The sequence below is a fragment of the Caretta caretta genome, chromosome 1 (genome assembly GCF_965140235.1).
Source record: "Caretta caretta isolate rCarCar2 chromosome 1, rCarCar1.hap1, whole genome shotgun sequence".
Classification (NCBI taxonomy): Eukaryota; Metazoa; Chordata; order Testudines; family Cheloniidae; genus Caretta; species Caretta caretta.
Window position 1 is genome coordinate 32,625,256 of NC_134206.1, and position 16,724 is coordinate 32,641,979.

General features: G+C 38.7%; 1 protein-coding gene across 2 annotated transcripts in view; it reads right to left on the reverse strand.

Annotated features, from left to right (window-relative positions):
- Positions 1 to 379: 379 nt before the first annotated feature.
- PGR (progesterone receptor) overlaps positions 380 to 16,724 on the reverse strand; it is a 56,040-nt gene continuing 39,695 nt past the window's right edge. Inside the window, exons 4-8 of one of the 2 annotated variants that reach the window (XM_048843656.2) lie at positions 16,264 to 16,569; positions 13,504 to 13,648; positions 9,685 to 9,815; positions 7,239 to 7,396; positions 380 to 919 (exon numbers count right to left, since the gene is read on the reverse strand). In XM_048843656.2, coding sequence (XP_048699613.2) covers positions 764 to 919; positions 7,239 to 7,396; positions 9,685 to 9,815; positions 13,504 to 13,648; positions 16,264 to 16,569 — 896 coding nt within the window. In that variant the 3' untranslated portion in view covers positions 380 to 763. The remainder of the gene's footprint in view (positions 920 to 7,238; positions 7,397 to 9,684; positions 9,816 to 13,503; positions 13,649 to 16,263; positions 16,570 to 16,724) is intronic. The other variant, XM_048843646.2, reaches the window with a different exon arrangement.

Below are 16,724 nucleotides of genomic sequence, written 5' to 3' on the forward strand. Positions count from 1 at the left end.
ATACTGTTAAGGAGAAACAGAAATAACAGCAGGATATGTCCGTATATATTCTACTTTATATATTGGTTTCAGTGGGAGGAAAACACTGGCATTTCCTTAATCCTTCCCATCTTTGAAGAGAATTGCTTCAGTTTTACTTTGGTATGGACACACACACACACACTCTCACACAAAATGTTGTTGCCACTATGCTAACTACCTGTGAAGATACCGTACCACTATCAATCTAAACCTGGATCCTGTACTTTGAAATGCTACTTCAGAGAGGCAGGTTAGTAAGTAAAAGGGGACATTTCCATAAGTAAATGTGGCTAATATACATTTTAATTTATTCAGACTTTAATATTTATACATATGCACACCCACCCACCCTCCCAATATATTAGAGTAAAAGTTTACTCCATGTCATAGCAGAAGTTTTCAAAGGAATAATATGAAAGAAAAAATGTACAAGGTAACTGTTCTTAGACAACTACAGATTCCGTTTGTTAACTATTGTTCTCGTGAATTCCTAAGGAGCAACCTATTCTGGCGTACAAAACTTTTCTGATGACAAATATCAGTTGTGATTTTAACAGTAAAATAAATCAGGAGCGCACAATATGGACATCAAACTTACACAGTAAGGTGGTAGAACAAATATCCTAAAGTCCTGACACTGCAAAATACTGACCAAAATAAACCGCAAAATCCTGATCAAAATAAACAAACAAACAAACAAAAAAGGCACAAAAATTGTCTCTTCAGTAAGAGAAAAGACATTTCACTTTTTGTGAAAGAGAAGAGGTTTCACCATCCCTGCCAGAATCTTGGGTAGCTGGGCAGCAATCACTTCTGACATCATTTCCGGGAATTCGACACTCAGTGCCCGGGACTGGAGAAATGTGTTCAGACAGAACAGATGGAGTTGTTTCACTATCTGGTTTTAATGAAATACAAACATGTGAGAATTTACACTACTAATAATACATTTATCTAAACATGCCCGATGATTATTTTAAATATCTCACTCAATCAATGCCATTTTACATATGTCTATCACCCATAAAATCATACTGTGCATAGTCTTGCCTTGCAAGCCAAAAGGTCTTTTCACTTCAGCAGTCACGACCATATCTAAATGACCACTTCAGTGTATAAAAAATGGGGTAACACGCTAACCCCACTGTAAAATATCCCCAGCTTCATTCAATGAACAGGACAGACAGTCCTCATTTAATATTTTTTTTATCCTCATTGTGAAAGATGTGGTCCCATGACTTATTCACTGCACACTACTCAACCCTGCTCTGAAAAGAGAATTATTAAATTCCTCGTGAGCTTTTCTATAGTGCTCACCATTATAGTATCTGAATACTTCACTAATGTCAATTTAGCTTCACAAAACCCCTGCAAGGTAAGAATGTGATATTGTTCCCCAGTTTACGGAACTGAGGCACAGAGATTAAGGCCAGAAGTGCCCACTAATTTTGAGTTCCCCTTTTGTGTGACCCAGAACCGGATTTTCCAAATTCTACAACGCAGCATTGCAGAGTGCTTCATGTGTTCAATGCACATACTGAACGTCAGTTGCAGCTGTGAGTGCTCAGCACTTCTACAAATCAGATCCCAAGGTATCAAGTTTGGCAGGCAGAAAATGAGGAACACACAATTAGTGACCACCTGTGTAAAGTCTGGCTTAAGCGACTTGCCCAGCATCACAAAGAAACTGTAACAAAGGCAGGAACAGACTCCAGTTCTCCAGGACATCATTCAACTGTCTTAACGGTAAAACCACCCTTTCTTTACCTGCAAACCCCTGCCTCTCTCATTGCACACCTTCAAACTACTGCTGTGCGAATAATAGAATTTTTGGTTCTCTGGCATTTCCGATATAATAATTTCAGGTTGAAACGTTTTGTTTAGAGTTTGAGCATTTTGAACGTTTTTAACATAAAATTAAAAACAATTTCTAAATGAAAAGTCATTTCTAATAAAAAAAATCTAAACCTTTCTTTTAAAAAATGCCTAAACAAAATGTTTCTATTTTACTGGATTTTTGTAGGTTCTTTTCAACCAGAATAATTCATAATAATAATAATTCAGCAAAATCTATTTGAGTTCACGAAAAGTTTTGATGTCAGCAAATCTGCATTTTCACCAAAAAAAGTTTTGAGCTAATGATTTCGCTCAGCTTCACTTCCAACTTCTGCAGCAAATAAGGCAGGCAACAACCTCCTTTCCTACACAATCCTAATTCATTCCGAGAGCAGATCCATCCTGTGCATTGAATGAGACAGGCATCTTGTGGAAAACACAGAATGTGACCTAAAAAAATATCAAGGGAATTAGTTAGGGAAGTGGACAGGACTGAAGAACTCAAGGATTTGAATGTGGAGGAGGCTTTGAATTACTTTAAGTCAAAGTTGCAGAAGCTGTCTGAAGCCTGCATCTCAAACAAGGGGGAAAAGTTTGTAGGGAATGGTTGAGGATTAAGCTGGATGACCCAGCATCTCAAACAAGTGATTAAGAGAAAGCAGAAAACCTACAAGGAATGGAATACGGGAGGGATCAGCAAGGAAAACTACTTCTTGGAGGTCAGAAAGTGTAGGGATAAAGTGAGAATTGCCAAAAGCCGAGCAGAGTTGGACCTTGCAAAGGAAATTAAAATCAATAGTAAAAGATTCTATAGCCATATAAATAAGAAGTAAATAAGGAAAGAAGTGGGACTACTAAATATTGAGGATGTGGGGTGGAGATTAAGATTATCTAGGCATGGCCCAACATCTAAACCAGGGATTGGCAACCTTCAGGCATGCGGCCCATCAGGGAAATCTGCTGGCGGGTCGGGCCGGTTTGTTTACCTGCAGCATCCGCAGGTTCGGCTGATTGCAGCTCCCATTGGCTGCGGTTCGCCATTCCAGGCCAATGGGGGCTGCGGGAAGTGGCGCAGGTCCACCAGTGGATTTCCCTGATGGGCTGCATGCCAAAGGTTGCCAATCCCCGATCTAAACAAATACTTTGCTTCAGTTTTTAATGAGGCTAATGAAAAGCCTGGGGTAGTGGCAGGGTGGCTAATGGCAAAGAGGATACGGAGGTAGAAATGACCACATCCGAGGTGGAAGTCGAACTCAAACAGCTTAATGGAACTAAATCGGGGGGAGGGGAGGGGAGGGGATGTTGCGGATAATCTCCATCCAAGAATATTAAAGGAACTGGCACATGAAATTGCAAACCCAATAGCAAGAATTTTTAATGCTTCTGGAAACTCGGGGGGTCATACCATATGACTAGAGAATTGCTAATATAGTTCCTATTTTTAAGAAACGGGAGGAAAGTGATCCAGGAAACTACAGGCCTGTTAGTTTGATCTCAATTGTATGCAAGGTCTTGGAACAAATTTTGAAAGAGAAAGTAGTTTAGGACACAGAGGTGAACGGAAATTGGGATAAAATACAACATGGTTTTACAAAAGGTAGATCATGCCAGACCAACCTGATTTCCTTCTTTAAATGATAAATGATTTTTTAGATAAAGGAAACCCAGTAGATCTCATCTACCTGGATTTCAGTAAGGCACTTGATACAGTTCCACCTGGGAAATTATTAGTTGCATTGGAGAAGATGGGGATCAATATGAGAACTGAAAGATTTTTCAGGAATTGATTAAAGGGGTGATTACAATGAGTCATACTGAAAGTGAACAGAAAGGCGGGAGGGAGGTTGCAAGTGGAGTTCTTCAGGGATTGGTCTTGGGATCAATTTTTATTTAACTTTTTTATTACTGACCTTGGCATAAAAAGTGAGATTGTGCTAATAATATGTATGGGTGACACACAGTTGGGAGGTATTGCCAATACGGAGGAGGACTCAAATATTATACAAGAAGATCTGGATGACCTTGTAAACTGGAGTAATAGAACTGGGATGAAATTTAGTAGTGCAAAGTGCAAGGTCATGCATTTAGGGACTAACAATAAGAATTTTTGCTATAAACTGGAGATTTATCAGTTGGAAGTGACGAAGGAGGAGAATGACCAATACACCCAGGTCTATCACAGGATAATTATGAGCCATCAATGTGATGCAGCCGTGTAAAAGGCTAATTCAGTCCTAGGATGCATCAGACGAGGTATTTCCAGTAGAGACAGGGAAGTGTTAGTACCATTATACAAGGCACTGGTAAGACCCCATCTGGAATACTGTGTGCAACTTTGGACTCCCTTGCTTAAGAAAGATGAATTCAAACTGGAACAGGTGCAGAGAAGGATTACTACGATGAGCAGAGGAATGGAAAACCTACCTTACAAGAGGAGACTCAAAAAGCTTGGCTAGCTTAGCCTAACCAAAAGAAGGCTGAGGGGAGATATGATTGCTCTCTATGAATACATCAGAGGGATAAATACCAGGGAGGGAGAAGAGTTATTTAAGTTAAGTGCCAATGTGGACACAAGAACAAATGGATATAAACTGGCCACCAATAAGCGTAGGCTCAAAATTAGGTTAAGGTTTCTAACCATCAGAGGAGTGAAGTTCTGGAACAGCTTTCCAAGGGGAGCAGTGGGGACAAAAAACCTAACTGGCTTCAAGACTGAGCTTGATAAGTTTATGGAGGGGACGGTATGATGGGACTGCCTACAATAGCATGTGGCCCGTCAATGACTGCCAGTAGCAAAAATCCCCAGTGGCTGGAGATTGGACACTAAATGGGAAAGGCTCTGGGTTACTACAGAGAATTCTTTCCCAGCTATCTGTCTAGAAGGTCTTGCCCACATGCTCAGAGTCTAACTGATCACCATAGTTAGGGTCAAGAAGGAATTTTCTCCCAGGTCAGATTGGCAGAGACCCTGTGGGTTTTTCACCTTCCTCTGCAGCATGGGACATGTGTCGCTTACAGCTTTAAACTATTGTAAATGGCGAATTATCTGTAACTTGAAGTCTTTAAACCATGACTTGAGGGCTTCAGTAATTCAGCCAGAGGCTAGGGGTCTATTTCAGGAGTGGGTGAGGTTCGGTGGCCTGCAATGTGCGGGAGGTCAGACTAGATGATCATGATGGTCCCTTCTGACCTTAAAATCGATGAGTCTATGAGCCTATGTGCATAATAGTACAGGCAACTGTAATTCTGATATTTCCTAACTTTTGCATGCTTGACTTTCTGAGCTTAATAAAGTTCGTTTAATGTGTTTTTTGTGTGTGTAATTTCCTAGGTTTTAAAAACAGCAATTGAAAATACAGAAACTCCATCCTGGGGCATCACATTAACACCAACATGGTTCATTTTTCATGGTTGGAATGTTTAGATCCACAGCACAGACCTCTGCCATTTGAGCTAAGTGACAGCAGTAATAGGTTGTTATCCTATATGTGATCAAGCACGAGGCTCTCCATTCCAGGCTCGTGAGGGGAGCGTACTCTAGTGGGTACTGACTTTTCTGCCACTTTCCATAAGCTTTGCCATTGCTTCTCCGTCCCCTCCAGCCTGTCTGAATCCCAGTCTCCCACTCCTCCCCGTCTCTCCCTTTCCTCATACTCAGTCCCAGCGTTCTTGCCCAGTCAGCCTCAGGTCTCCCTCTTGGCTGCTCATCTGGTCTGTCCCCTTCCCCTCCACTGGTTCCCAGTCTCAATCTTCCTCCCCAGGCTCCTCATTCAATCTCAGTCATTCCAATCACCCTCTCCCTGGCTCTTTATCCCAGTCTCTTTGCCAAGCCACTCCCAGTTCTCCCCCCTGAAACTCCTTGTCAACTGTTTCCCCTGCCCCCAGACCTCTATCCCCTTCCACTGCGGCTAGTCCCCATCTCCTTGTCCTGCCAATTCCAACAGTCTCCCAGCTCCTCAGATCACAGTTGCCCCCCATCATTCAACTGTTTCCCACTCCCCGATGTCCCTCTTGTTTCCTCACTGGCTCCCACTCCCAGTCTCCTTGCTTCTCCCAACCTCAGTCTCCTTGTCCAACTAGTCCCAGCCTCCCACTGCACCCTTCCCTTTCTCAGTCCCAGCCTGCCCTCTCCCTGGAGACTCCCAAGGAGCTTGAGAGGTGGAGACTGGAGCTGAAGGCTGCCAGGGGAGGAAGAAGAAAACTGTGACGAAGAGTTGGGTTTGGAGGAAGACTGGGAGCTGGGGGTAGGAAATGTGGGTCAGGATGAGAACTGGTTTGGACAAGGAGCTGGGGTTGGGACTAAAAGAGGTAATGAGACTGGGAACAAGGAACTACAAGGTAGGGAAAACTGGGAATGACTGGGAAAGCAGATGGGGACTGGGGACTTTCTGGGTGAGGAGAGTGGGACTGGCAGCTAGGAGAGGAGAAGAGACAGGACTGGAACAGGGAGAGGTTGGAGGAGAAGAAGGGGTGAAACTTGGGGGAAATAGGCAGAAGAATCTGTAGCCACTAGACACACTCCCCTCCAGAGACTGGACGGGAACCCAAGATTCCCGAGTCTCATCATTTCTCTGCTGTCAGCAAATATCTGTGAAACCCACTGGCAACATGTGTGTGTCCCATCCTCCTTTAGTGTTGGTCCACAGAGAATGACAACCTACTAATGCTTTTAGTTAGTCACTTTGCTCAAGTGGCAGAGGTCTCTGAAGTGGGTATAAAAATTCCAACGCTACTGATGAACCACATTGATGTCAATAATATCACAACAGAATTTCTGTTTTTTTTTCATTTGGCTTTTTAAAAACTTAGGAAATTACACACAAAAATCCATGTTAAAAGAACATTGTTAAGGTTGCAAAGTCAAAGACTGAAAAATTAGAAAATAGAATAATTAAGGCAGAGGTCCTGTAGAAAAAAATTGTATGTGATCATGTAATTAAAGACTGCATTGTAATAAATATGCACAATGGGGCCAAATTAAGGTGCTCTCACAAGCAACCTTAATTCTGGCATTTCCTATTGTTTGAGTATGCCTTTGAAACCTTTATAATATTCTTTTTATGGGTTTTTTTTTTTGGTCTGTAATGTATAGAAATACACGTACCACAGCTCTGAACTAATTTTAAGAGAAATATAAAAAATGAACTGGCATTTTAAATATATGTTTCCCATACAATTAAATCCTCTATAAATAAAAATGTGAACATCTGGTTAATTTTGCATTGATTTTTGCCCTGATGATGTGGCCAGCTTTGCCTGGACACCACAAACATCCCAATATATGTATATATTTTTTAAATTGACTTTAAGGAATGGTCCTTGTTTCTGGCATAAACCTGTGGCCTCTAAACCGCCCCCTCCCCCCCGAGAAACAAACTTACATCATGCATGGAGTCCATAAGTTTTGTAAGCTGATAGAAACGTTGTGAGCTGGCCACAACTCCTTTCTGTCGCAAACCAATTGCCTTGACCAATTCTCGAATATAACTTGCTCTCATCTCATCAAACTGGCTTTGACTTCTCAGACCTTCCAAAGGAACTAAAGAGAAAAGAATAATCTTGATTGTTGCACTATATTATGAAGACAACAATGGAGGAAGAATTTATATGGTATATATACTGTAATGTTTGTTTAATTATTTTATCTTGGACTATAGACTTTTTCCTGTTAGTCAGTGAAGTGCAGAAATGGTGATCTGACACAGGCAGGTGGATACATAAGTCAGAATCAGTCACTTACGTTGGTTTCTGGTATCCTGGCATTGGGCCACTGATATGGAAAATCTGCCAGAGGTGGTGGTGAAAGTGATGCAAAATGACTGAAATCCTCCCTCTGCAATAAAGTCATTTGTGACTAGAGAGGCAGGGGCATGGACAGGGCAACAAGGAGATGCACTGATTAGCATATCCCCGGAGATGTCTCAGGAAGGTGTAATACAAAAGCATTATTCAGTATTTTGCAGGAGACAACTATGCAAAATAAAAAAAGAGCAAACATAGGGCAACGGTTTAAATCTTTCCATCTTCCTAACATTCAATGAAAATTATAAGCCAAAACATCAGCTATTTCTGAATTTCAGAAGTACAGGTTTTGAAAGATCTGTTGCATTTAGGCATGTTTTCTTTGACTGTAAACAAGTATATATCATGATTTCATCCTGGAAATGAGTTGAATATTATAAAATCCTGGAAATGGAGAGTTGAATATTATAAAAAAGAGGCCAAATTCATCCCTGATGCAACTCCATTAAAGCAACTGGAGTTACCCTAGGGATGAATTTTGCCCAATGGTTAACTCTAGCTGAATGTTTGTTTCTTAGATTACTATTTTTCAAATCATTTTAAGATTCATATCGTCTAAATGTAATCTTTGATGTTTACATCTTAATGGAATGTGGTGGAGGACAGCTCACACTTTTGTGAGAGATGGCTCAGATGACCCAACAGGTCTTTTCCATCTCTTACTTGTATGCTGCCTTTGTTTAGCTAGACAGACTTTTCAGCAAGGCTGTGTTAACAGGGCAGAAGCAGACTGGAAACCAATATACTCTGTTCAACAGGGGGGGAAAAAGCTTTCTAAAAATGGAAATTTAGCTTTTTTGCAGAAAAATGCTGAATATAAAGTTGTAGAAAGACAACCATATAGAGGCTGTCGTTTTCACTCCTGCAACGGTTTCCGGCAATACTAATATAGACTGCCCTCTGGATTCTAAACATCTATTAAACATATACAGTATTCTGTTGCTGAGGAAAGGCCTTTTAAGAAAAGTCTACGCTTATGCAAACACTAGTCAAGTTGAACACAGATGTCACAAGCAACAGTACATGAGGGAATAAGCCTTCAATTAATATTTTTCTTGGCACTTGGAGGAACCAAGCAACATACTACAGGAGTCTATCCTGTCACCCCTATGGTTCAGTGTCAGTCCCAGGCTCCTGGAGAGCCAAGTCTCAAAAATACTTTCCGTAAGAGTTCTGAAAATAGTTTTTGTCCTACGTTAGCAGCTAAATCATTTTCAGCACTGGATCAGGGAATTCATTACTGACAAATGAGGTCAGCAACAGATTACTTTCTTAGTATAGATAGGCAGAGAACTTCACCCAGATGCTCACCTACCTGGAAAGTGGAAGACCAATGAGCAAACTGGAACCTGGAAAGGTGCTTTGTAGCTGGGATCAGATTAGAGGTGGTGGGCCAAATTTAGTTCTGAACAGACAGCTGAAGTCAGTGGAGCTGCCCGGTCTTACACCTGGGGTAAATTTGCCCATCTTTGTCCAGGAATAATTTGAATAATCATTAATATTAGTAACCTGACAAGGTATGAAAGCCATGTCCATTCTCCCCTGCTCCAAAGAGCAAAACATTGACTTCACAGGAGCAGGACGTGGCCCCTACGTCAACAAACCTGACACTGTATGAAAGGATTTTTTCTTTGTATTTGTCATTTAGTGATACGTTTTGCAGCTTTGCACGGGGCTTTATCTGTGTGTTGTCACTGAAGTCATTCAGAGTTGCATGGCTGAAACCCTGCACAATTGCTCTGAAAATGTCCAGCTTAATGTGGCTATCTGTCAAATTGTATTCAACATGTATCTCATTGATTTTATTCTGTGCACAACAAAAAAAAGCAGTATTTTAGTGCTTGGGGCCTGAGACATTTTTGCTGAAAGGGACTTTTTCCTGTTTTTCAGGGCATACAGCCCTACTATAATTTTCATGATAAATAACACTGTGTGAAACTTTGCAACATTTCATTGTTGTTTTAATATTTGAGGTACAGAACAAAAAAAATGCTAAGAAGACAAAAACATCCATTGTCTACTTACTTGTATTGAGCAGTAATAATGATTTCATACAGAGGAACTCCTCTTGACTAACTTGTAGCTTAACAAATTCCTGTGGGATCTGCCACATGGATAGGCACAATGAATAAAACGACGATTCTTTCATCCTCTGTCTTACACCCCAAAAAGGTAAAAATAAAAAAGACTCAGCCACTAATTCTTTGTAGTACCTACTTTGCTGTTAGATTAATTACTACATTCTTGAAATTAAGGAGAGATATATGAAGTAAAACAATTTTCTGAAATGTTTGTGTATCTATTAGTTTTCACACACATAAAAAAATCGTAACTTGACATTTGATTGGAAGTTTAAAGGTAAATTAATTCTCCTCAAGTGGTGTCATTGTTTAGACAGGCATCTTAGAGACTGACAGGAGCTGAATGTCAGGTGAATAATAATCATGATTTTTTTACATTAAAGAAACCCAACAATTTTTAAAATTTAAATCAGATTTTTAAATTTAAATGTTGCTAGTCCTTTACTTTCTTCTCATTTATAATCGTACATTGCTAAAGTAAATGTTTTCCAAGCGCTTCTTTAATTAGCGTTCTAATTGTTAGTGGAATTTCAGATTTTTTTAGATAGTATTTTTTCTACTAAGAACTTGCACATTTAAATGGTTATCTAGGTGGCAGAAGACCCATTAATATCTATACTGTGAGGACAAGAGAAAATGGCAAACACAAAATTAACAAACAAAGAGCCTGTGCTATACTTGGAACCAATAACATCTTCTTATATATTGAACTTCCACAAGTCAAATGATGTTAATGATGTTCCTAAGTCACTTAGGCTCAGATCTTCAAAGGTATTTAAGCTCCTAACTTCTGTTGATTTCTATGGAAGTTAGGAGCCTAAACACTTTTTGAGGATGCTTTTGAAAACAAATATGGGCATTTTAACAAATTTTGGCCCATTGCGTAAAAAAGTTGACAATAACTTTGTTAATGGATTGAAAGTCTAAATAACTTTTCATTACTAACAGGGACACAATTTTTTTGAAGTGACAAAGATTCTATAAAGAGAACATTTTAAAATAGATGTTAGCTCCTGACGCTGCCTTTTCTGAGAAGTCCCATTAAAGTCAATGGAACTAAAAATGTCAGTAAAGTTAAATAACTGCAGAGATGTTTTCAGGAATAGGGCCTTCATTTTCAATCGTTTTGTTTTTTACTTACAGAAGTTTACAAAATATCAGTTAAGCTATATTCCCAGTAGTAGCATTTTAAAAAGCCCAGGATTGGTTAGCTCATTATACACTGAATAGAAAGGTGCAGTAGCACCGGTTAGTTTTACAATGCCTCAACCTGATTTAAATCAATGAGTTAAAAAAAAAAACATGGGTGAAATTTTGGTTCTACTGAAGTCAACAGGATTTTTAATATTGACTTCAATGGAGACAGAATTTCACCCCAAGTGTTTTAAATCATGATTCCAGTCTGGCTGGAAGCATTATAATCAACAAAATGTTTATAGTTGGCATGACAAAAAACTTTTTCTCAGTGCATGTAGATCAACATTTTATTGTTTTAAGTGAGAAATACTTCAAATCTGTTCAGAATCTGAAGCGCTGAACCCTTTTTAAAATAAGTTAAATATATCAGGTTTCAGAGTAGCAGCCATCTTAGTCTGTATCAGCAAAAAGAACGAGGAGTACTAGTGGCATCTTAGACACTAACAAATTTATTTGAGCATAAGCTTTTGTGGGCTAAAACCCACTTCATCAGATGCGTGCAGTGGAAAATACAGTAGGAAGATATCTACACAGAGAACATGAAAAAATGGGTGTTGCCATATCCACTATAACGAGAGTGATCAGTTACGGTGAGTTATTATCAGCAGGAGAAAAAAAAAAACCTTCTGTAGTGATAATCAGGATGGCCCTTTCCAACAGTTGACAAGAAGGTGTGAGTAACAATAGGGGGAAAATATAAACATGGGGAAGTAGTTTTACTTTGTGTAATGACCCATCCACTCCCAGTCTTTATTCAAGCTTAATTTAATGGTGTCCAGTTTGCAAATTAATTCCAATTCAGCAGTTTCTCGTTGGAGTCTGGTTTTGAAGTTTTTTTTGTTGTAGTATTGCCACTTTTAGGTCTGTAAAGGTGCCACTAGTACTCCTCATTCTTTTCGTTAAATAAATAATTTATTGTTTATTGGGAAATTATGCTACTGATTACTCAGTTGCTCCCGTTGAAGCTGTTCTACATAAATATTAGGTCATTGGAGCAGGGGGACTGGAACCTGGCTTTCCCACCTCCTAGGTGAGTGCCCTAATCACTGGGAGAAAATGTATACGTGGGGGAGGCTCCACCTTGCCCGCCTCTGACATGTTTTCCAAGAAGGGGCTTGGGCACCTAAATTAAGGAGAGACTTGATGGCCAAGAATCCCAAGCAGAGATATGCAGCTCCCTCCAATCTGGCCATACGAATCCCTTTGAGGGGCGGGGCCACAATCCTTTCCTTGACATCTCCTTCTGGTTAGCTTAGGTAGCTCCCCACTCAGCAAGGTGGCTTTTGTGGGACCCATTCATAGGCACCTAATTTGCCCCATGCCTTGTACAGGGAGCCTAAGTGCCTAACTTAGAACTGTGGATTCCACTGGATGACAAGGTGCCTAAAAGACATGCATTGCAACTCCTAAGTTCCTTAGGGGATCTCACCCTTAGACATATTTTTAAGTATTAGAAGGTGTAGCTAAATATCTACAGTGCTTTTAAAAACAACCTGGGAATTAATCTGGAAATTAACAGCTCTTGCCTCATTTTCAGGTTTGAGGCTGGTGTTGCTGTATGCCGATATGGCAGGTGGTATCCATCTGCACTAGGACTGAATTATGGATAAACCAAGTCTAAGTGGCAGCTTGGTTTTAAAATACCTGTTAGACAACGGTATAGATAAAGACCAGAGATAGCTTTTAATTTAATAAAAGTTATTTCCAGAGTATTTTCCGCTATACATAACATCTTTGATGTGCTTTATTATTCCAAATTATTCAACTTTTCTAATTTTCCAATTCAATTCTAATTCTTTTCAATTTTCTAATTCCTAGTGTTTGCTATAAATACATAGAGTGAAATCATGGCTCCACTGAAATCAATGAGTTTTGCCACTGACTTCAGTGGGGCCAGAATTTCACTCTCAGATCCCAACGTATGACCTCTGTGATTGTGTGGCATTCCACTGATTTCATGGGTACTCTACATGGGCATGAGGATCTGTGCACTGGGATCCTGAAATAGGACTGGGAACCTAGTTCTTAGTTTTATGTTAAGCTGAATCATAAACCTATTTGTTTAATTTTCATCTTGCCTTGTAAAGGCTTCTTTTTTGAATTTCAAGGACAAATAATTAAGGAGGGAGGAAAAAGTATACCATGATTGCCTATGAAATACTCCTATGTATTTCATGCTACAACAATATGGGATATTAACCCTTTGCCCTGAAATCTACATTCAAACTAATTCAGGTTTAATATCGTGATAACATAATTCTTTTTTTAAACTTTCCCTCAGATAAACAAAACCACCATCAAAACTGTTTTGCTTTTGGGTCTACAGATGGCCATGTCAATGGAATACGTTGGACTTTTATGCAATTCTTACTGAGGATACTGATCTTTGATATTATCAGAGCTTTCTCCTTTGATCTTAATTTTAACACTGTTTAATGAAACAACAATACAGAAACATTGGGCAAAATCCTGGCCCCAATCAAGTTAATAGCAAAATTTCAATTGACTTCAGTGGGGTCAGGACTTCATCTATTATATTAGTAAATAGCAGTAACTGTCTACTTACTCATTTAGTATCAGATCAGGTGCAAAGTATAGCATCTGACCACTGACATGCTTATATGACCTCCATCCCATTGCAAACACCATTAGACTCATCCAAGAATACTGGATAAGGGTTATCTGATCATCGATATGTAAATTCCGGAATCCTGAAAATCACATGAAGAATTAAAAGAATTCAAATACTACTCTATAAAACATTTCACAAAGTAAGAAATTTATATTTGTCACGTGTTCTTGATGTATCAGACAAGCTATCCATTATTTTTAGATAAATTTAAATATGTAGTATTTTTGGTACCTATCTATACAGTCTCCTTTCATACCTTGTGTATGTCTTAAATAAGATCTGAGTACTAACAATATCAGACAGAATCCTATGAAACATCCACTAAAAATAAGACTACTACAACAAAAACTGGCATTAACTTTAATTTTTGAACTCCTTTTAGTTCACGCAATGGGACTTTATATTTTTCTTTTATATTTTTCTTTAAGAGCCTCCAGAATCAGCTAATTAAAGAGTAAACATGTACATTTCTTATACGTAGCTGTTTCCAGTAAGTGGTAGCGTTGACTTGACAATTCAAATGTATCTAATTTTACAGGATAGTTTAGCAATATTTCTTAAGTAGTTAGAGACTAATCAACAGGAGGCTTGTGATATTTGAATTATCACTAGCCATTTGACTAGATTCGCTAACCTCTCCCAAATTTTTATGCTGAGCCACATTATTCCTTTTCTTGGTTTTGATCCTGAAAGGATCAAATCAAATATAATGTTACCAGTTATGAGTGATTATGTACTTTAGGAAACAACAAAGTGGTGATATTTGTACTATAGATTTTTTACAGAAGTAAAGGATATTTTGGGGTTTGTGAGAAGAGTGACGGGAGGATTGATCTGAAGTTGTTTATAATTATTACTTTAGCACAGATCAATAATATACTATATCCCTTTTCCCTGTTCCCATGAGTTTTAATGCTAGCAACAAAGTATGTTTAGGAAGTGGCTCACTGAGGCATCGAATATAGATTTTTAAAAGTTGGCATATTCGAATTATGTAACAGTAGTTTTTACAGCCAGTCTACAGGCAGAGAATGCCTCTTTTGTATAATATTCCTTCAAGTGTGTACAATCTGTAAGGTTTAAATGACCAGCTATGTCAAATGATTACAGAAGGTATAAGAGAGTTCAGGAGATCAAAATATTTATTTAAAAGGAAGCAGGGAAGGGAGAGTACACTGAAAAGCAGAAAGTTGAGCCTGAGTTCATTCTGAAATGAGCAAGTATGCTGAGCCTGCTGTAGACTTCTCAATCTCAACCGTGTAGAGTACTAAATTCCAAACAAAGCAGCGTATGAGATTTACAAGGAAACAAGATAAATACACAACTGCAAAAGTGCCAGATATTCTCCTATATCTCCATACAAAGCAATCTCAAAAACTGACATAAAACACTGAAGAGACAAGATGGGTGAAGGAATATCTGTTATTGGATCAACTTCTGTTGGTGAAAGAGACAAGCTTTTGAGCCACACATGGATTCTACACATGCCTATCACAATATGTGGTATACCTCAACCAGTGCATTAAATGCCCCATGTGGGTGAAACCATGTGGGTGAAACCAGATGATCACTACACACTCTAATGAACTCACACAAGAAAATCATAAAAAACAAAAACAACCCGTTACCTGTGGTTGAACACTTTTCACAGAGCAATCACTCTATATCTGACCTATCAGACCTCATCCTCAAAAGAAACCTGCACAACACTTTCAAAATAGGAGCCTGGGAGCTTAAATTCATAACTGCTAGACACTAAAAATCATGGACTTAACAGAGACACTGGATTTATGGCTTATTACAACAATCTGTAACCTACTAAGCCCCCTCTTATTTCTAGGACTGCAGAGGCGTTACCAGGCCACTCTACCTTGAATGGTCCCTTACAATATTTGCTAACTACTTATGCTAAACAATCTGTTCTTCTTGCATTTTTCTGTGATGATGGGAGTACCTGAAGAAGAGCTCTGTGTGGCTTGAAAGCTGGTCTCGCTCGCCAACAGAAGATATTACCTCACCCACTTTGTGTCTCTAATAGCCTAGGACTGACCCAGCTATAGCTACACTGCATAAAACACTGAACATATTTTTCATTTAAAACAGCTTTAAAAATAGTTGTTTTTTAAACTAAACCAATTTCTGCAAAAGGTACAAGTTGCACATTTGTTTAATCTGTACTACTTCATTGGTCACTGGATCCTTCCATATTCAGTGATATTGGAGCATTTGTCTAATCTGTTTAAACCTAATATCTCCTTAGTCTTATAATACCAAACTGTGTTGCTCTCGGTTTTCCCATGTTATTTTTTTAAATCATCCTAACTATAATAAGATAAGAATACTGTCTGTTTAAATATTCTTACACCTAAAGAACATAAAGTAAAAGCATGTTTTTTAAAACGTGTCTGCTCATTTAGAGGAATCCCCTTAAGAAGGTTCTACTGTTTGATTAAAATATATCTTTGGTACACAGAAAGTCCAATTTTATACTCTTTTGGTGAAATGGCAGTGTTATTACATATTCAATTAAATGTCTTTATTAAGGATTCAATTATTATGCATTCAATTTGTTATGTATTACATTTCTGTATATACCTGGTTTTAGTGCACAGCCAATAAATAGACTAAATACTCTTTAGATAATTAGCTTGATAACATATATTAGCATAACTATATATAGAAAGATATTATTACCTGGTAGTGATTTAGACCATTTGACTACACAAAGGAGTTGCCTCTCACATAACTGATTCAGACTGGTCAGCAAAGCACTTGGGGTTTCAGGCTGTGTGTTGTCATAACCTGCATAGACCACTTCTGGCTCAATGCCCTGTAAGATGCTGATCAGTTGGGGAACAAACTGTATTTCTTGATTTGGTGAAAAGGATATTCTTTGGGTTAGAGCTTGGCTTTCATCGGGAAGGGCCACTGGCTGCTGGAGTGCAACAATATCTAGTGTCCTCACAACTTTGACTTTGTTAAACTTTTTAAACTTTCGACCTGTGGAAAAAAATAATTTAATGACACATCAAAAAAAACAGATTCCCACAAAGCAGATTAACTCTTTTAGTATCTCTTACATTATTACACTTTTAACCTTGGAATATTGTTTCTTTCTGTTTTATTTTCTTTTACAACTCCAAGTTACATATAAT